The 21670-nt window shown below is 39.7% G+C and overlaps 1 protein-coding gene across 2 annotated transcripts in view; it reads left to right on the top strand.

Annotated features, from left to right (window-relative positions):
- Positions 1 to 21670, top strand: part of LOC144592771 (arf-GAP with SH3 domain, ANK repeat and PH domain-containing protein 1-like) — a 161833-nt gene that overhangs the window by 127991 nt on the left and 12172 nt on the right. For both annotated transcript variants that reach the window (XM_078397758.1, XM_078397759.1), the window contains exons 20-25: positions 113 to 228; positions 1994 to 2061; positions 5284 to 5391; positions 7354 to 7579; positions 12444 to 12620; positions 17050 to 17119. In XM_078397758.1, the coding sequence (XP_078253884.1) occupies positions 113 to 228; positions 1994 to 2061; positions 5284 to 5391; positions 7354 to 7579; positions 12444 to 12620; positions 17050 to 17119 (765 nt within the window). The remainder of the gene's footprint in view (positions 1 to 112; positions 229 to 1993; positions 2062 to 5283; positions 5392 to 7353; positions 7580 to 12443; positions 12621 to 17049; positions 17120 to 21670) is intronic.

Raw genomic sequence — 21670 nt, 5'->3', positions numbered from 1 at the left:
TCAATACATATGTTGTGAAAATGGCTTAAGTTAATATTTTGTGATGTTTTAATATAGTTCATACCCATTTGGATAAATAAAAATAATATACATTTTTTTTGTTCTTGTACAGTGGCAATCTGGATAAACAGACCACAAAAGGAAACACAGTTGTACATTACTGTTGCATGTTAGATAAAGTGGAGTGCTTAAAGTTAATTCTTCGGGGCAAACCAAGCTTAAATCTAGGTGAGTGGCGTGAATTAACTGGAAATGGACTAATTTTTAAATGCTTGACGTAAATGTTTATCAGCAGTCATCTGGAAATGAGTCACTTCAGCATTCAGTCTACATCTTTGTAGAATTAACTATGTAGCAATATTATTATTGAAATATATTATTAATGAAATGTAATACAAATATCTAAAATATAACAGATAAATAAAAACATATCTTACTCTTCTAGTCAACCTATTTCATTTATTCTCTACATTTAAAGCTTAATTAATGAACTGCAGTGTTTTTTGTATTTATTCCATCTATTTTGCAGATGTTTGGGAAAAAGTACTTTAATTGGGCTTAGGCAACCATCTAACAGGTTTTTACACTAATTGCAAGTTCAGATATGGTAGGTTGGCAAACTGGCAGATCACAAGGACCAACAGGTCCCAGATAGTCTGAAGAAGGGTCTCGACCCGAAACGTCACCCATTCCTTCTCTCCCGAGATGCTGCCCGACCTGCTGAGTTACTCCACCACTTTGTGAATAAATACCCAGATAGTCAGGATTTAAATTAAGTTTTGAGCTGTTCATATTTTTCGTTAATTCTTTCTCCCTTCCTACTTTGCTCACCCTCTTTTTGATTTATGTATTTTGGACAGCTTCAGCATATACCATGAAGAAATAGGAAGAGCCACATGAGCATTATTTCTTACATCTTCATGTTCATGTGTCAGAATTTTATTGTGGGAAATCACATCTGGTGATTCTTTCCCACACCTCCAGTGCAAAAAGATGTCTTTGATATAATAATTATTTAACATGAATATGTTTTTCTCTCAGCTTTTGGATGGTGGAGGGGGCTGTAGTATGGGGTCTAGTCAGTAACACAGATTCCTGTTTTAAACATTCAAAATCCAAAGTGAAGGTGCTCTATCAGTATTTTATTTTATTTTACCTAACTTAGCTTAATATCCAAACAGAAAGCAGATGAAACATTAGAAGAAATTCTCTGAAGATCAATTGGTATGTTTAATGAAAGGATGCTTTCAAAATGTTTTGCAAGTGAAAATAGGCACCGTGTGGGAAACACAACCAATCCTAGTTGAAGATTTGGGGAGGAGTGAATGGGAATGAGAGTGGACAGTTGCAAATGGGTTCCCTGCAGTGATTGAGGAAACAATTTATGAAGAAGCAGCAACAGATTCCTAAAATTTCAGCAATAAAAACATATCTGATTGGTATAATAATGGGCTACATGATAATACCGTCAGGTTTTCTAGGTGCAAAGACAATGGCATAATCAGTTTGTAAGATCAAAATTGGAGCACTCTGAGATCAAAGTTTAATTACATTTATGAGAAAGTAACAGAATAACGGCACGACTGCGAGCAAATCTGATAAATGAAAGTTCGAGGAACTAGCTATTGCACTAAAGGAAATATAAATATATTTCAGATCTTTTGGTGTAGTATGAATAAATTGAAGTCATGACTAACTCCTCAACTACTGTTGTTTAGATGATTTTTCTGACCCTGCAAACAACATGTCAGTCAAATTATGATAGACTAGGTAGATTACCACAAATTGTATATGATCTTAATTTCGGGGATAAACCAAAATAATGAAATATAGTTCATTTTAATTGTACAGTGGTAAACCTATCATCACTACCATAAATACAATTGTTTTTCTATAAAGCAGTAGTGTCAGGGGGAAAAAATTGTATCAGCAAGTGAATTTTTATTTTTTTAAATGTACTTTTATATTTACGCTGATTATAATTTTATTACAGTAAACCAGAGTGGTGAGACAGCTTTTGATGTAGCAAGAAGATTTAAGCGGGCACAGTGTGAAGAACTGGTAAGAAAGAAACGGGGTACTGATTTTGGATGATCAGCCATGATCATATTGAATGGCGGTGCTAGTTCAAAGGGTCAAATGGCCTACTCCTGCACTTATTTTCTATGTTTCTAAAGTGGGTGGTAGTGTAGATAGCGAAGATAGCTGACAAAATCTGCAGCAGGATAGCTGACAAAATCTGCAGCGGTTGGGCTGAGGAATGATTGATGGAGTTTAATACAGATTAGTTCAAGATGTTGCATTTTGGGATGTCTAACCAGGGCAGGAGCTACACAGTGAATGGCTGGGTTCTAGGGAGTGTTGTTGAGCAGAGGGATCTAGGAGTACAGATACATAGGTTCTTGAAAATGACGTCACAGGTAGATTGGTTGGTCAAGAAGGTTTTCGGCACATTGGCCTTCATCGGTCAGAGTATTGAGTGTAGACGTTGAGAGGTTATGTTACAGTTGTACAGGTCATTGGTGAGGCCATGTTGAGAGTATTGTGTTCAGTTTTGGTCACCCTGTTGTAGGAAAGAAGTTAAACTGGAAAGGGTGCAGAGAAGATTAATGAGGATGTGGCGAGGACTTGAGGGGCCTGAGCTACAGGGGAAGAGTGAGCAGGCTAAGACTTTATTACTTGGAGCTCAGGAGGATGAGGGGTGATCTTATAGAAGTGTATGGGATCATGAGAGGAATAGATAGGGTAAATGCACAGAGACCTTTACCCAGAGTAGGGGAATCAAGAACCAGAGGACTTGGTGAGTGGGGGAAGCTTTAACAAAGACATGGGGGCAACTTTTTCTTTACACGAAGGGTGATAGGTATATGAAACGATCTGCTAGAGGAGGTAGTTGAGGCAGGTGCTATCTACAACGTTTAGAAAACAGTTGGACAGGTACATGGATAGGATAGGTTTAGAAAAATATGGGCCAAACGCAAGCAGGTGGAACTAGTGTAGATGTGGCATGTTGATCGATGGGGGCACGTTGGGCCGAAAGGTTTGTTTCCACACTGTATAACTGATTCTCTGAAGCGATTCATTTTATTCCAATCATTCTGGTCCATATAATTCATAGTCCTGTGCTAAATTTGTAATTTTGTACCATGAATATTAATAATGCAAATACTCTTTGCCTTTTACATTGGCCATGTTATTGACCAAGTGGACCAACTTGATATTCTTTAAAACACACTTGCCTCCTGCCCTATTAGTTTTATTCAGGTTTTTAAACTCTTCAAATATGTTGCCCTGACATAATATTTGGTTATAGTTATTTACAATTGTTGCACACATATATGGTCTCAAATGATTGCATCTATGTTGCAACCAACAGACTTGTATAAATTAAAATCAGAATAGACTGGAAAAACTCAGGTCAGGTAGCATCTGTGGAAAGAAAAGCAGTCAATGTATCAGGCCTGGAACCCTTATTGAACCTACAGATTAATAAGCCATTACACCAATGTACTGTAAATTTGGTACATTAGTGCATTAGTACAAACCTAGGTTCTGCATGGCAGGCAGCTCTGAAAGGTTAGATTGCATGGGATCCAAGGAGAGATAACTGAATGGATGGAAAATTGGCTTCATGGAAGGAAGCAGAGGGTGTTGGTGGACAGTTGCTTCTCTGACTGAAGGCCTGTGACTTGTGGTGTGCTTCGGTTTGGTGCTGAGCCCGTTACTGTTTGTCATCAATATCAATGATTTGGATGAGAGCATACACGGCAAGATTTGCAAGTTTGCAGATGATAGAAAAGTGGGTGGTTTTGCAGAAAGTGAAGGCGGTTGTGAAAGATTGCAGTAGGATCTTGATCGATTGGCCAGATGGGCTGAGGAATGGTTGATGGAATTTAATATAGAGATTTTAGAGTGAGGTGTTGCATTTTGCAAAGTCTAACATGGGCAGGACCTACACAGTGAATAGCAAGGCTCTGGGGAGTGTTGTAGAGCAGAGGGATCTAGGAGTGCTGGTGTATGGTTCCTTGAAGGTGGAGTTGCAGGTAGATAAGGTGGTCAAAAAGGCGTTTGGCACATTGGCCTTCATCAGTCAGAGTATTATTATAGAAGTTGGGAGATGTCATGTTGCAGCTGTATAACATGTTGGTGAGGCCGCATTTAGAGTATTGTGTTCAGTTCTGGGCACCATGTTATAAGAAAGATGTTATTAAGCTGGAAAGGGTACAGAGAAGATTTACAAGGATATTGCCAGGGCCAGAGGGTCTGAGCTATAGGGAGAGGTTGAGTAGGCTGGGACTCTATTCCATGGAATCTGAAGGTTAACTTATTCACACAAAGGATGGTGAGTGTATGGAACAAGCTGCCAGAGGAGATAGTTGAGGCAGGGACTATCCCAACATTTAAGAAACAGTTAGGTAGGTACATAGTTCCGGTTTGGAGGGATATGGACCAAACGCGGGCAGGTGGTGGGACAAGTGTAGCTGGGACATATTGGCCCGTGTGGGCAAGTTGGGCCGAAGGGCCAGTTTCCACATTATCACTCCATGTCTATCTGCACAGCTCTGTTGGGAAATATATTCACAGACATCTTTAACCTCTCCCTACTCTATTTTGAGCTCCCACCTGCTTTGATTACCACTTTCAACCCAGTGCCAAAGAAAAGTATGATAGCAAAACTATCATCCAAAGTCTCTGACATCCATATCCAGAAGTGCTTTGAGAGACTGGTGTGTTCGCCTACTGTCTCATCAAGTACGGATAGTTTGACAATCCTTCCTAAAGTTAACGTATATTTTTAGGTAGCCAGTATTTTACATAACCAAATCCCACATTAATCTCACCCACTTCATTTGTTTTTTAATTGTCCAAACATTGATATTTTCTTTAAATAATCTTTCTCCCCTAAATAAGATTAATTTTGATGTGTATCAACTAAAATTTAGAGAATTCAATACATTTGTAAATTATACCAATGATTTGCAGAAAAGTTTTCACAAATGAGAATATCTTGAAACTTAATTGATGCTAATTTTTTGAAATGTGCAAACTACTTTAAATGACATGTTAATATACCACATTCCTTTTTAGGTTTGCTTTCGTCACCAAATGGACTACCAAACTAACTTAAAAAGGAATGTGGTGTATTTGTTCTTGAAATAATCTTGCTTTTTCTCCCTCTGGAAAAAAATGTCAATTAAAATTTTAAATATTCAAATTCACATGTTGACAAAAATCACATTACTTATGCATATTTTGATGTTTGATATTTTACATTGGTTTCAGATCGGTCAAGCTGCTTTAGGAAAAGTTAATCCTCATGTTCATGTAGAATATGAATGGCAGTTACGACAAGAAGAGATTGATGAAAGTGATGATGATTTGGATGAAAAGGTAAGGCATAGAATGTGCAACACGAATGTAATTTTCTTTGTGCAGTAAGTCTCAATCATTCTAGCATATTAACTATTTAGCATATTGAAACAGGAAAGTTTGAAAGAAAGGTAGAAAAGCACCTTTTATATTGGAATTGACCTTTGCAAGTCCAGATCTAAGGTTTTCAAGAATGATCATCTCGTACTGTACCAGCATGCCAAGTATGATCTCTGCAAGGATATTAGGGATGGCAAGAGAGACTTCCAAAATAAGCGAGAGACTCATTTTAATCTAGTGGGTGCCAGGCAGAGCCTGAATATCCTCATGGGCTACAAGCTGGTCAGCAATGATCTCAATCAACAATGCATTTCCACCGGATTACCTTGATACCATTTAAGCTCATTTAGAACAGGCAAATAAAGCATCACCTAGGCATATCCCCCCTCCCCTTTCGCATCTCCTAATAGCTTTGTTCCAAGCATAACAGTGGTAAAGGTCACATCTGCTTTCACAAGGGCAGGCTCAGAAAGCAGTCAGCCTGGATGGAGTCCTTGGACAGGTACTGAAATTGTGCACTAATCAACTTCCCATAGTCTTCGCTGATATCTTCAACCTCTCATTTCAACAATCTTCTGTCCCCATCTACTTTTAAGAAAGCCTCCATCATTTCAGTCCCCAAGAAAAGTGGTGAACTGTCTCAATGACTACTTCCCAGTAGCTCTGTCATTGACTATAATGAAGTGCTTTGAAAGATTGGTCAGGGCCCACATAAGTGCCAATCTTCCAGACAATCTAGACCATTTAAGATGGCATACAAGAAAAATAGTTGAGTGGGGAAAGCCATCTCCCTTGCACTGCATTCAGCCCGAGATTGTATTGACAATAAAAATACCTTGTGTCGGGATGCTATTCATTGACTATAACTCAGCCTTCAAAAACTTCAAAGAGCTTATCAAATAAGCTCATAGTATAGAAAAGAGATTGAGAACATGGTGTCTGAACAGCAACCTAGCCATTAACATCACAAAGACCTTTAATATACGATAAATCGACTGATTTCAATTGGGACTGTAGTGAATTGCAATTATTTATCTAAACTGTCTGCTCCATCCACCTGAGTTGATAGAGGAGTAAACAGAGATTGGTGTTTGACTATATTGTCTGGGCTTGATCCAGTAAAGAAAATTGGGTTATGAAAATTGAACAGTGGTGTCAAAATTTGGGTACCTTTTTTCCCACATAAAGTAATAAAATGGACAAGTGACATATATTTTCATTGCCATAAAGAACACTTGTGTTAATATCAGAATCAGTATTCGAGAAATGCATCCAGAGAAAGCTCCTGAAATGCACTTAAGTTTGCGCAAAGGCACATGATTTGCATATTATAGCTATGATAGTATATACTTCAATTTAATATTTCTAGGAGGACAGTGTTGTAATGGTTGTCAACACTTGGAGTACTGTGTACAGTTCTGGTGCCACATTATAGGAAGGACATGATTGCACTGGAGAGGATACAGAGGAGATTTTCCAAGATGTGCCTGGGATGGCACATTTCAGTTATGAAATCAGAATGAAAAGACTGGGTTTGTTTTCCTTTGAGTAGTGGGGGCATTGGGTGAATAGTAGGAAACCTTTTGTCATAACAGTCATGTCTAAAACTAGAGGGGTGTAGGTTTAGGATAAGTGATAAGAGATGTAGAAGGGACCCAAGGTAGAATTTTTTTTGCATAAAGGGTGGATAGAATCTAGCATAAGTAGATGATGGAGGTAGTTACTCTCACTACATTTTAAGAAGTAGCTAGATGATCACGTCTCGCCAAGGCATCTGGACCGATTGATGGTCATTGTGGTTAATAATAGATAGGTACTTGATGTTGGCATGGATATGATGCCAAAGGGCCTCTTTCTGTGCTCCTTGACTGATTAATCCTAGATTTGGAGTTAAGTTGAATTTACTCTTTTCTGTTTCATTAGACAAGTCCAATAAAAAAAGAGCGTTCTCCAAGACCTCAGAGTTTCTGCCATTCTTCTAGTCTTTCCCCACAAGATAAGCTAATGATTCCAGGACTTGGCATTGCAAGAGAAAAGCAGCGACTATCCTATGGAGCATTTAGTAATCAACTATATGGAAGTAGCACTGATTCTCCAACATCACCAGCCATTGATGCCCCTCCTCTGCCTCCCAGGAATCCAAGTAAAGGTTGGTGTTTTTTATAAAAGTGATATTTTCTGGATTATTGTGTGAATAGATTTGTATATTTAATTGTTGATACAAATTGGAAATGTTCATTAAATAGTACAGTTAAACCAGTGACTCTTATAATGATATTTTTCCCCATTATCATGCCATATACCGTTGCTATATTTCTAATTCCGTGTTAAACTTTGATTATAATTCTTTCCTATGATGTTTAACCCAAAAACTTGAAACATTTGACAGTGGCTGAATTCCCAAATTCAAAAATGTAAACATAAGTAACATTGTAAGATTCGAATAGGAAGTGTTAACTTGCTGTTTTGTCATTGATCATTTTTATCTTTCCAAAAATGGATTATGAACATGATAAAATAATAGTAATACTTATTATTCGTTATTATGGTTTTTACTAAGGTTACTGTACATGCAGCAGAGTCCAAATAAGGTTTGTTAGTTTGTTAAATGGTGCATAAAATGACAACTTTCCTACTAAACCTCAAAGGCAAACAGTGGTAATAGTATTATTGAGGGGAAAAAAGCACTGAATTGAATGAGATTTTTGAGGTATGCACCTTTATCAGACATTTTGCAGATCAGTTTGAAATGGGCAGATAAAAAAAATTACACCTGCTTTGAGCTATTGTTTTCCAATTTGTACAACAAATTCAAATAAGGTAATCTCCAATAAATAATTGAACCTCGTGCCAAGTGCTAATCAGACTTTTTGCATAATCAGACTCACAATAAGTTTCCACCAGGTGGCGCTTCGATGGCAGCCTTGCCTACAGTCTGTCCCTTCGTCTTTTTTTGGTATTTTAGTGAGTTTTAAAAATATGTGTTAATGTTCTCTGGTTTGTTTTATGTGGTGAGTGGGTGGGTGGGTCGGGGGAAACATTTTTTTCAATCTCTTACCTTGCCGGAGATGCGATTGTTTTCCGGATCGTATCTCCGGTTGCTCTGCGGCCTAACATCGTGGAGCTGGAGGCCTTGCTCGGGACTGACTCTGAGCCTCACCACAGGGCACGGACTTACCATCAGAGCATACGATCCCTTATCTGGGATCAACGCTCCAACTGCGGCCTGCGGATTTTAATATCAACAAGCTCGCAGTCTCGGGTTGAGACCGATGTCGGGAAGCTCCAAAAGCCACACGACGTTCGACAAGCCCCGACCCGGGGTAGATCGCCCGGCACGGGAGACCTGAGATTCTCTCCCCCCCCCCCCCCCCGATGCAGGAGCTTGATCGCCCTGAAGAGGAAGGTCCGCCGCCGGCTACGGGAGTAAGATCATCCCGTCAACGGAAGGTTAGAGGTCCCCGACCGCTGGAGGACAAAGGAAGAGATTGAACTTGTTTTCGCCTTCCATAGAAACATAGAAAATAGGTGCAGGAGTAGGCCATTCGGCCCTTCGAGCCTGCACCGCCATTCAATATGATCATGGCAGTGAGGAATGTGGAGGAGTCACTGTGGTGGATGTTCATGTTAAAATGTATTTTGTGTGTTCTGTTGCTTTTTATTGGTATGATGACTGTATGGCAAATGAAATTCTTCGTATGTTGCAAAACATACTTGGCTAATAAAGTATGATTGTGATTATGATTATTATGATAATAATTATCCATTGTTCTTTGAGCATGCATTTCTGCATCATTCATTCTATTGCATTACATGACCTCTGTTGACCCAAGTTTCAAACCTTAATATCAAAAATGTTAACAGACAAATTACCTGATATTATCCCCCAAATTGTCTTTTTAAAACCTTTTTTATAAAAAATAATGAAAAAATTCAAATAATATTTGTAATCACAAAGTGAACCACCAGTTGGAGCTTGCTTTCTATAATTAAAACCACCATATTTCTGTGGGAATATTGACAGTCAGGAAGGAATTGGCTTTGGGGGTAATGCTTTCTCAGAATGTACAATTTTCCTAAAGCATTGCATTTTGAGAACCGGAAGGCAGGCTGATGGTGCTCCTGCAACAATTTCATGCCCTGTAGCAGTCGGTCAAGCAGTTATCATTTCCCATTGCCAGCATGAGTCCAATTGGATAAAACACTGGATTGGTTGCCAAATAAAACACTATGGGGGAAAAGCAGAGTAATAATCACTGTGACAATGAAGGGAAGACACCATCAGTTAAATAATCATTGTTGGACCTGAGGTGTCAGCTGATGGCATTTACACTTCTGAATTAGCAGATTGAGTCTATGTTCCAGCACTGGGATGTATTTTAGTTGTACATTTTAGACAAAGTTTCACATGTCTGTAAAGTTGCCATTAAAGATGCCATAGGACAACAAAAAAAAGTGTTGAAGTCATCCCTTGTGCCCCGACTAATAACTATACATCAATTAAAATTGCCTTTAAGCTACTTGGCCAATGTCATTTTGAACTCCGTTATCAGCTGTTTGTACAACCTTGCTCTGCGCAAATGGCATGCTGTTTTCTTGTCTAGTCTAAGGCCCCCCTCGGTCATGGCTGACCATAGGTGATGTATCATGGTTGTTGGCTGCTTGCTCCAAACTTTGGCTAGAGCAGTGTCGATGTGTGGTCGGATGCAAGCCTGGGCGATGTCATATAAAGGACAGGCTGTTGCCCATGCAGCACGTCCCCATCTTCTCCATGTCGCTGATCGATCCAAAGGAACAAAGCCGTTACAGTTTGGCACCAGCGCCGTCGCAGGAGCTGCCAGAACAAGGTTGTTGACAACGACGAACTGCCTTAGGGACTCCGACTCCGGATCTTTCTTGAGGTTTACTCCTGGAGCCTTTTCTATGACTGGATATGGCCACAAGGCAGTGGAGGTTTTAGATCAGAGTTTTCCCTCTCCTAGATGGACTGCCTTCCCAGGCTGACGAGCCTCATCTGCCCGAGACTTGTGGGGGCAGGAGCGTCTACCTTCCTGTGTATAGCACCTACCCACTGCAGCCTTCATCCGCCTTCCCAGACGTTGTGATGCTCCACTAAAGTCAGCCATCATCCTCTGCCTGTTTCACCGTTGAGGTCTTGGTTGGATTGCTCTTTGTCAGAGACCTCCCCTTCGACCTTACCGCCATGGGTGACCCTACCAGGAGCACAACTCCAGACGGCATCGCTCTCAGGATCTCAGGACCACATAAGCTTCTCCACCACGACAAGGTGACAATCCAAGGAGAAGATTTCTTGTGTGAAACGAGAAACAGCCCCTCAAAAGTACTTTATTAGCTTTAAGGTGCTTTTGGTTGCCCTGATAGGGATGTGAAAGATACGATATTAATGGAAATTGTTTTGCTCTTTGTGAATGTGGCTTGTCATTAGGGAAAATACTTGTAAATGTTTCTGTTGGGGTATTGAGAAAGGAGAGAAGTGAATATCTAACATGAAATATTCTCTCCCTGTTGATTGGGTGATAGAGCTGTCCTTGTGATAGGTGGAACAATGAACCTTAACCATTTTACAATTTGAGAATACTTTGGAATAACCTAGGTAATATATTCATTACCTATTTAAGCTAATGAAGTTGTTCCTCTTGTGCCACAAAAGCCTCTTGAGCACAACAATAACAAAATGGCACCATTGAGTGTTAAATTGCAGTATTCTTCAAAGATTTAATTAAAATAGTTAAAATATTAGTTCCATCTTGTGCATTTAAATTGAGTAGCATTTAAATTGCTGGTTCAGTAGTATTGTTCATTTTTTTGTAATTTAGTCCCAAACTAGAACTAACATTTTAAAATGCCTGTGTCCATTCATTTGTGGACTTTTACAGTTTAAGTTATGCATGTAATTTAGCTTTGCTGGAAAAGGCATGAAAGTTGATTGCACATAAAATCTCTTAGGTTATAGGACAATTGCATGATTGGAGGCCTCCAACAGGGAGCCACATTTGCAAGGTGCATGGATGGAAAATTTAAAGCTATAATATTATAGCCCTTTCTCTCACTGGTAGTTGTTTCTTGATGGGTTGTAGTATTATGCAAATACTCCTGCATTTTGATGCAAGGGAGAGATTTTTACATTTAATCACCATTCATTGCGTACTCTGCATATGCCTTATCACTTTTCAGCCAACAAGTGACTTAATGTGTAACAACAGCAGATACATATCATGCTTAGACTAAAGCATTGTATATCTAAGATAAATCTGTCATCTATTTTGAGTGCCAAGGGTGCTGGTTGAAGAATGTTCATTGGCTAATTTGTTGAGGAAATCTTAGGTGCTCATGGTTTTTTTTGTACCCACCAGAATCGACAGATATTTTATGCATTTTCCAATTACAGAACAGCTGTATCTAAGCACTGTGCTGAATGGCACCAAAGGTGAAATGGCCAAAACCTGTTGCGACATCTAAAGCTCCAAATTGTCATTCAGAAATGAAAGCTTATTGGCTAACATTTCTAATAAATCACTCAAATTTGTATGAAAATGCAATTCTTAAAATCATTTTGTGGTGTCACTGACAAGAGCACTGAGCAAAGCCGCTATGTAATAAGATAAACTAAAGTTGGTTTAAATTGGAACAGGATGGGGAAGGGAGGAAGAAAGTTATTGTTTTTAGGAAGCTATCTTACATTTGCAGCCTATTTTAATATTAAGACAGACTTTTTTTATTGTGTGTAATTTTACTTTTTATTATCCTAAATAAAACACATTTTGAAAAATAATTTTGTGCCAGTAAAATCTGAACCGGTAGGTATGAGCTTTGCATTTATAATTATATATGTTCATTTGCAACTTTGAAGTGTTTGCTTTTTGTCTGTCAGTTTTACATTTGTAAATATTTTTACATTTGTGTTTGATCATCCATTACATCATTATTGCTTGCATTCATGACTGTTCTTAACATATCATGTAGTAGTCAGCTATGTTTTTGTGCTTCTCCAGCTCCACATGGCCCAGTCCCTCCTTCAGTCCTTCCTGTAGGTCCCCAGGTTACAACTGGCAGCTCCACTCTGTCAAAGAAGAGGCCACCGCCCCCACCCCCTGGACATAAACGAACCTTGTCTGACCCACCAAGCCCGCTACCTCATGGTCCCCAGAATAAAGGTCAGATTCCTTGGGGTGAGTTTTTCTTGTTTTAAATTAGTTAAGTTGTTGTAGGAAGCAGAAAATTGTGTTCCTGTTCATCAGGATTGGAGATTTTATTAAAGGGGGAAACTGGAAAAGTGATTTTTTTCTCAATCATTGCATCCTTAAATTTAAATATTACTTGCTATTGTTAGTGTACGGAAAACAAAACATCTGAATGCATTCATACTTTTAAGAAATTAAACCATTGTATTTCTGTACTGCAATCTAAAGATTATCATCCAATTCAATGTAATTTCTCATTGTGTTATTCTGTATTCCATTTTCTCCCTATCATCATCACCACTGACCATTGTCCAAAGTATTCTTGATTGTTGTCTTTTTTTTCTATGTAATGTATTTCAAAATAATTTGGGACAAACAAAATGTCCTTGATTTCAAGCCAAACACTGGAAATGCCTTGCATAAATTCCAGCTGGCTTTTACTATGTAGATTAGGAAGGCAACTTTTCAGTTGGTGTGGAAAATAGAAAATGCAGTTTTTCATTTTGTTATACGTTGATAAAAGGTATTTTGTCTGCTTTTGGAAAAGCCTGGTGGAGCCATGGAGCTTATTAACTGATGTTTCTGATAAACTGCTTAGCAAAAGCAAAGTGCAAGTTGTAATCTTTTTATTGGTCATTGGCAAGACTAGTATATTTTGCCAACTTCTAATTGACTTCACAAGGCAGCAGGGAGTTGCCTTTTTGAATCACAAGTTGAGGACAAGTACTCACAAAGTGTTGTTTGTATTGAGTTCCAAAAATGTAATGAAGGTTTGGGGATATATTTCCACGTCAAGGGCAATATATTTCCAAGTTAATATGCCAAATATCTCGGGGAAGAATTTGCAGGTGGTGATACTGCATGTGGTGATGCTGCCATGCATCTTCTGCCTTCTCCTTCTAGATGACTGAAGTTGTGGGTTGGGAGATGCTACCAAAGAACCTTTGGTGAGTTGGAGTGCATCATATTGATGGCATACAATCTACTTATAATGCATGGTGGTGCAGAATGGAGTACTAATTAGGCCAACTGCTTTTCCGTGGATGGTGTTGTGCCTCTTTGATGGTGAGCTGCAGATTCACAGCTATAGTGACGTGGGTTCAATCCTGCCCTCCAGTCCTCAAAGGGTTTGCACCTTCTCCCTTTGGGTTTTTATTTTCCCCTAATTTGTAGATGGGTTGTCAAATCTGGGGAAGGTGGATGGGATGGGAGTGGTTGTTGATAGGAATGTGGAAAGAATAAAATGGGATTTGTGTAGAATGGGCACGATGGATGTGTGAGGACTATTAAGAAGGTTATTAAGCAGATCTGCCAGAATCTTGGTGTTATAAAGCATAGATAGGGTGAACAGTCAGAACTTTTTTTCCCCCAGGGTGGAAATATCAAAGACTAGAGGGCATGGCTTTAAGGTGAGAGGGGCAAAGTTTAAAGTTTGTTTTTTACACGGAAGATGGTGCGTGCCTGTAACATGCTGACATGGTGGTGGACATTTAAGAGGCTCTTGGATAGGCACATGGACATGCAGGAATGGAGGGATACGAATCATGTGCAGGCACAGGCAATTAATTTATCTTGGCATCATGTTCAGCACAGACAATGTTGGCTGAAGGGCCTGTTCGTGTGCTGTTCTGTTCTATGTTCTAAAAAGGAACATGAGCAATATGGTGGTGGAGCTATTAAATGAATCGACTAATAACCTAGGAACCTGGATTAATGTCCCAAAGACATTAATTCAAAAATTGTCTTGGTAGTTCAGTTGAACTGAAACTTAAAAAAATGTTGAGTGAAAATAATCAAGAGGAGGAGATCAGGGAAATTGAATCTGTTCTGGAGTATATATGACCTTACAACTTCCAATGTGGTTGATTCTGTAATGTCACTCCAAAACACATCAGTATGGACATTAATTGTTGGCTTTTGAAGCCCAGATTCTCGGAAGAGAATTGAAAATGTTCAAAAGAAAGCAGTTTAAGCCGACTGACTACTGCTTTGGTCTAATGTGAAAGACATTATCTATCCAGAAATGGATGTTAAAGAAGAATGATGATGAGATAAAATTGGATATGAATGTGGATTTGATTTTTTTTGTTGTTGATGTTGACAAGGGGCAGTGAGGATAGGTGCCGAAGCATCCTCCATGATATACTCAACACCGGTGCTCCGCATGGATGCATTCTAAGTTCCCTTACTGGACTCCTATACTCACGACAGTGTGACCAAATCCTGCTCTATCTCCATTTAAAGTTAACCATAGTGGGCTAGATCTCAAACAATGACAAGACAGAAACAGGAAAGAGATGGAAAGCTTAGTAACATGGTGTCAAGACAACAACCTTTTCCTCCATGTCTGCAAGACAAAGGAGTTAGTTGCTAACTTTAAGAAACGAGTGGTGTACTCGCCCCATTCAGTATTAATGGTGCCATGGTACAGATAGTTTAGGGCTTCAAGTTCCTCAATGTAAATATCACAACAGTTTGTCCTGGACCAACCACATTGAAGCTAACGCCAAGAAAGCATAACAATGCCTCTGAAGAAGTTTAACGTCTCCAACGACTTATACAAACCTCTACAGATGCACCCTGGAAAGCATCCTAACTGGATCCATCAAAGCTTGGTTTGGCAACAACTCTGCAAGAAATTTCAAAGAATTGTAGATGTAGCCCAGTCCATCACACAAACCAGCTTCTCCCACACTGGCCCATCCCCCTTGGTTCCATCTATACTTCACGCTGCCTCGGGTAAGCTTCCAACATAATTCCAACAACCCTGGTCATTCCCTCTTTTCCCCTTTCCTGGTGGACAGATGGACAAAAGCTTGAAAGCACTTACTGCCAGATCAAGAACAGCTTCTTCTCCACTGTTGTCAGACTATAGAGCAGGCCTCTCATTATCTGAGGGTACAGTCCTGATCTTCCAATCTACCTCATGAGGACCTTACACTTTTTTTATCTACACAAGTTTCTCCGTAACTAATGCGATAACACTATATTCTGCATGCTGCTATTTTTCTTTGCTCTGCTTGTTGTACTTGTGTATGGCTTTATTTAATTATAGTATAATTTGACAAGATAGCATGCATACAATGTTTTTCACTATCTCAGTACACATGGCAATAATAAGTCAATACTCATTCCAAATTTAGATATCATCCTGAAGGGGCCAATGCAATAAAACTCTTAACTGCATACCATCTGACAATTCGGAAATCCCAATTATTAAGCATCTGGCTCACCAGGTATTGTTTGCTAAAATTCCCAAGAACTCACCAGTCCCCTCTGTTCCCACTCTCCCTTACACTTGCCAGTACTATTTTCTTTCAGGTGCATAGCAAAGGTTAGTTGTTGAGGAAAGACTGTGAGGTCAGCAAAATCCCAGGCTGGAGAGAGATTGAGGGCGATGAGGACGTGCAACACACCATGGATGGAGAATTTAATTTGTCCCTAAGATTAGGGCTGCTTCAATACTGTGGACAGTCAAGACTCATTGGTGAGATTTGAGGACAGAATTGCATACAAGAATGGGTATGGGAAGAAATACGCAAATTTGAGAAAAAGGTGGCGGGAAACAGAGATGAGAAATAAAGAACTGTTTGCTTTTTTTTGTTTTTGTAGTAATTTTGGAGATATTAGTTTTTCTTAAATTTGGTTTTCTAATTGGGTTATATTCACAATTTGTTATTATTGTCCTGTGACAAAAAAAAACTGCTTGTAAAATGAGCAAAATTGTTAACAACCCAGGTGAAAGAATATTGGTTGTTCCCTTTTATGCTTATGTCCACAAACACGGTGAGTCTTTCAGTGACATCTCTTTATTAGTAGAATAATTTTCAGGAAGGTCCCTCCAGTAGGAAACTGTGATATGTAATTATGGGTGGAACAACACACTTTACTGTAATCAACCTTAACAAAAGACCCTTATCAAGATATTGCAGAACCTAAATCATGAGGTATAAGTCGTGTGTGTACATCAGAAGTTAATTTATCCTCTACTAATCTCACTGTTATTACTGCAAAATCAATGCTATTTGCCAGCAAATTGGTTTCTACATCAAACTCACCAGTTACAAAATATTAAAAAACATTTTTTAAATAACTGCTGGAAAATGTATGAAGATGCATTATAATTTGATGCAAGTTGCTTGTATTTCAAGTTGAAATGAATTGTGATTAATGCACAGGATGTTCATTGCTATGCTGTCATCCATCATATTTCAATTTCTAATGATATTACCTGGGTTACAAAATATGCATTCACTTTGGAAATGCTGAACATTTTGAATTAATCAACAACTTGTATTTTCAGGGGTGTTTGGGGGTATTTTGTATGTTGATACTAGGATCTTTTTTGATACTAGGATTTGCATCCATATTTGGAGGTTTGTCAAGTAAGTTTCTGTTTTCCTGTCTATTCTCTTAGGCATAGAATCTGGTCCCCCACAGACAAATCGATCAGGAAATAAGTTTGAGGGAATGCCTCAACAATCAAAGTAAGTATGGATGTTTGAAAAAATGAACTGCGGGTGCTGGTTTACAAAAAAGGTACAAGTGCTGGAGTACTCCAGTGCTTTTTAAAAAAAAGTATAGACCTTTACTTTTACACAGAGATGATTTTTAAATGAAACTAGACCAAGTGGACCTGTTGGGTCCAAACCTCTCCTGCATTGGTGCAGCACCCTCTCCTCCCACTTCCTCTCCCCTCCCCCCCTTCTCCGCTCCCCACCTCCCCCTCCCCACCTTCCTCCCCTCCTCCCCATCCCTCCCCTCCTCCCCATCCCTCCCCCTCTCTCTCCTGCCCTCCCCCTCTCTCCCCTCCCCCTCTCTCCTCCCCCCATCCTCTCTCCTCCCCTCCCTCTCACTTCCCCTTCCCCTCCTCCCCATCCCTCCCCCTCTCTCTCCTCCCCTCCCCCTCTCTCCTCCCTCTCACTTCCCCTCCCCCCCTTCCCTCAACCTCCCCCCTTCCCCTCCCTCCCCCTCAACCTTCCCCTCCCTCCCCCTCAACCTTCCCCTCCCACCCCCTCAACCTTCCCCTCCCTCCCCCTCAACCTCCTCCCTCCCCCTCAACCTCCCCCCTCCCTCCCTGGGATTACATTTAAACTTTGAAATGTGAATAACATAAAAAATATAACACCAATTTCAATGAAACTTCTTCCATTAGCACCAAAGGGACAACGGTGAGTAAGGTTGGCCTAAAATTGTTGCGCTATCGTGTATCGATTTAGCTGTAATTCAGGAACAAACAAACAAGAGTTTTAGTATATAGATTATGTGTAAATATCCCCTTGCAAATAAAGAGAGCTATGTCTTGTCTTGGGTTGAAGATACCCGTCAGTTATTACATGACCTTGCCAAGTAAGTTAAAACAAAGATTGGCTAACTAATATCAGAAACTACATTACTTGCTGAGGTCTAATTGCTAAGATTTTAAAAGAAATAGCTGCCGAGATTGTGAATGCATTTGTCGTAATTGTCCAAAATTCATAAGTCTACAAAGATTCCAGTAGATTACAAAATGGCAACTGAAAAACCCTTGTAATAAACCAAAAGCAGCAATCTGTGGACCAGTTCACTTAATGTCGATTATTAAGGAGGAAGGATTTATTAAGGATTTACGTTTAGTAAATAATAAAACATTTTAAGCAGGGTCAAAGTGGTTTTATATTTACCAATATTTAAAAAAATGTAATCGGGTGAATAAAGGGAAATTGGTTGGTGTAACATATTTGGATTGCCAAAAGGAATTTGTTAATGTTTGACACCTGATTGTGAAACTTTGTGATATGGAAGTAATATATTAGCACTGATAAATAAAGATGAATGGATAAATGAAATTAAACAGGATAAATGGTTCATTTTCCAGATGGGAGGTGGTAGCTAGTGTTTCCATAGGGATCTGTGCTACAAAATTTTACATCCATAACGACATAGATTAAGGGACCGATGGTATGACAGAAAAAAATTGCTGACAATACAATATTCGTTGGGTAACCATCTTTGATGTGTGGAATGATTCAAATTCTTGCTGGAATATCCCAGATCTGGAAAAGATTTTGCCATCTTTGGCACCATTCTTCTCTCCAATATATCAACATATTGCAGCGACTTTGTCATTCCATCAATTGGGTTTAGCGGACCAACACCACAGTAGCTGAAACAAGCCCGGAACATCATCTTTTCAGGACGTTTGATTAACTGGTCGATGTGGCATTTATTCATGAGCTTGCCGACTGGTCTCCAAGCATGTTGGCAACAGGAAATGGCTTTGTCACTGAATAATACCTTTCTCTAGTCCTCACATGTCCAGTCTTTATATTTTAAGGCCCACTGGTATTGCTGCTTCCTCATTGCAGCAGTTCAAGGTTGTTTTACCACAGGTCTTCTGACTACGTGACCAACTTCAATGAGGTGTCGGCGCACGGTGTTTGAGCTTATTGCATCTCCTGCTGTCTCCAAATCTTTCTTCAGAGCATCGTTTGTCTTTCTCAGATCCTTCCTCTTCTCCTGAAATAGCAAGGCCATATTTCATCTTCCTTTTGCAGCCGAACCTGCCCGTCTTCCTGGGTAATAGTGATCCAATTTCGAACCCTTGCTTAACAATGTGGTATACAGAAGCTTGGCTCACCCCTAACCAAGTTTGTGAACTCTCACTGTAACTTCAAGCAATTTTGATGCAAGTTTATGAACTTTGGAATTTCCTTGGAATTATATCCATTTTGTGAATTGCTTGCTATCCATTTTGTGAAATACTTAAGTTCTTAAGTTCTTCCCACATGATGATAAACCAGAGGGCGGATGATGTAGATCTGATGCATTGCTGGTGCAAGGTTGTTATTTTGTATTTTAATTTATTTGAAATGTTTTCAATTTTGCTTTGTGCTTTGCATTTCCAGTCGCACGTTAAGTTGCAGCCATATTTGTTTAACATTTCATCCCATACGTTCCACACATTGTTTATTATTCTAGTCATCCCACTTTGTCCATCTTCATTTTCTTGAATTCTTATTGGTCCTTTTCATGAATTTGGTTAGTCTATTTCAGTTGCATTCCTCCATTCCCTGCGTTCTGATTAATTGCTTAACAACACATTAATCTTTTTCCACGCTACCGGGATAATCCAATAATGTATCATCCATCCAACCGAGGTTGCATTTCACAGAAATCACTGGAAATTAATACCTGGAAAATGAAAAATGAACAGAAAATCTTTTTCGGCGAGATTTAAAGAGTTTTTGAAAAAGATAAGAACAAATTATTACCAAAACAAACTGTGGCACAGCGGTAGAGTTGCTGCCTTACAGCGCTTGCAGAGCCGGAGACTCGGGTTCAATCTCGACTACGGGTGCTGTCTGTACAGAGTTTGTACGTCCTCCCCATGACTGCATGTGTTTTCTCCAAGATCTTCGGTTTCCTTATGTAGGTTAATTGACTTGGTATATGTGTAAATTGTCCCTCGTGTGTGTAGGATAGTGTTAATGTGCGGGGGTCGGTGCGGACTCGGTGGGCCGAAGGGCCTTTTTCCACGCTGTATCTTTAAATGTAAACATAAATTGTGGGCACAAACTCTTATCATGTGCAAATTAATTGAATCATTGGATGATTTAGCTATTTTTCATAAGGATATACATTGAAAGCAGTTCAGAGACAGGTCACTGTGTTAATTCTTAAAAGAGCTCTTTCTGTGACGAAACATTGAGCAGGTTGGACCTACACTGTAGTTTAAAGAATGTGAGGTTGCCCATTGAGATGAAAAGGAATTTCCTGTTCCCTGAAGTGGTGACTGAGGTAGATAGGATGGTGAAGACATAAAAGGCAAGAGATGCTAGAATCATAAGCAAAATACGATCTGCTGGTGAAACTCAGTAACATCTAGTAACATCGAGTAACATCTGTGGTGGGAAATTGACATGCTACCTTTCGAGTTGGGACCCTTCAGTAGTCTGATGAAGGGTCCCGATCCAAAATATGTCTGTTCATTTCTATCCACAGATGATGCAAGACCCGCTGAGGTCCTCCAGCAGATTGTTTTTTATTCTGGATGGGCTGACCGTCTTCTTTCTAATTAAAAATAAAAATATACCAAAAGGAAGTAGCAAATGGGATCAAAGATTGAAAAATGACTAATAGGCCAAATGCGAAGGCACAATAATAATAATAATAATACATTACATTTATATAGCGCTTTTCATATATTCAAAGACGTTTTACAGGGATTTAGAGAACATAGGGAAGTGAATAAATAGATAAATAAGTAAACGAACAGAGAAAGGAGACAGAGGGTGGGGTGACCTTCAGTGGTTGAAGGCAGTACTGAATAGGTGAGACTTCAGTGATGTTTTGAATGTGGTGAGTGTGGAGGAGTCTCTGACGGTTTGAAGTAGTGAGTTCCATAGGGTGGGAGCAGCGATGGAGAAAGCCCTGTCCCCCCAGGATCTGAGTTTGGTCCGGATGTGGAGGGATAGGAGATTGGCAGCAGCAGAGCGGAGGGTGCAGGTGGGAGTGTGCCTGTGGAGGAGGTCGGTCAGGTAGGATGGGGCCAGGTTATGGAGGGCTTTGTAGGTCATGAGGAGGATTTTGTACTGGATTCTCTGGGGGATGGGGAGCCAGTGGAGTTTGTAAAGGACGGGGGTGATATGGTCACGGATCGGGGTGTGGGTGAATAGACGGGCAGCGGAGTTTTGAATGTATTGAAGTTTACTGATGATTTTTGAGGGTGCGCCATAGAGGAGGCTGTTGCAGTAGTCCAGACGGGAGGTGATGAAGGCGTGGATGAGGGTTTCTGCAGCTGTGGAGGAGAGGGATGGACGGAGACGGGCAATGTTTTTGAGGTGGAAGAAGGCTGTCTTTGTGATGTGTTTGATGTGTTTGTCGAAGGAGAGGGTTTGATCAAAGATGATTCCAAGATTCCGGATGTGAGGGGAGGTGGATACTGGGAGACCATGCTGCAACAGCAACAAGGTTAATTAGCTGTATAAATAGTCATGCAGAGTTGAATTAATTGTGAATTTGAAATGTGGCTGCAAGGTGACCAAAGGTGGGAAGTA

Source organism: Rhinoraja longicauda, chromosome 4, assembly GCF_053455715.1.
Source record: "Rhinoraja longicauda isolate Sanriku21f chromosome 4, sRhiLon1.1, whole genome shotgun sequence".
Taxonomy (NCBI): Eukaryota; Metazoa; Chordata; class Chondrichthyes; order Rajiformes; family Arhynchobatidae; genus Rhinoraja; species Rhinoraja longicauda.
Note: the sequence above shows the minus strand (reverse complement) of the source record. Positions and strands in the feature narration are given on the sequence as shown.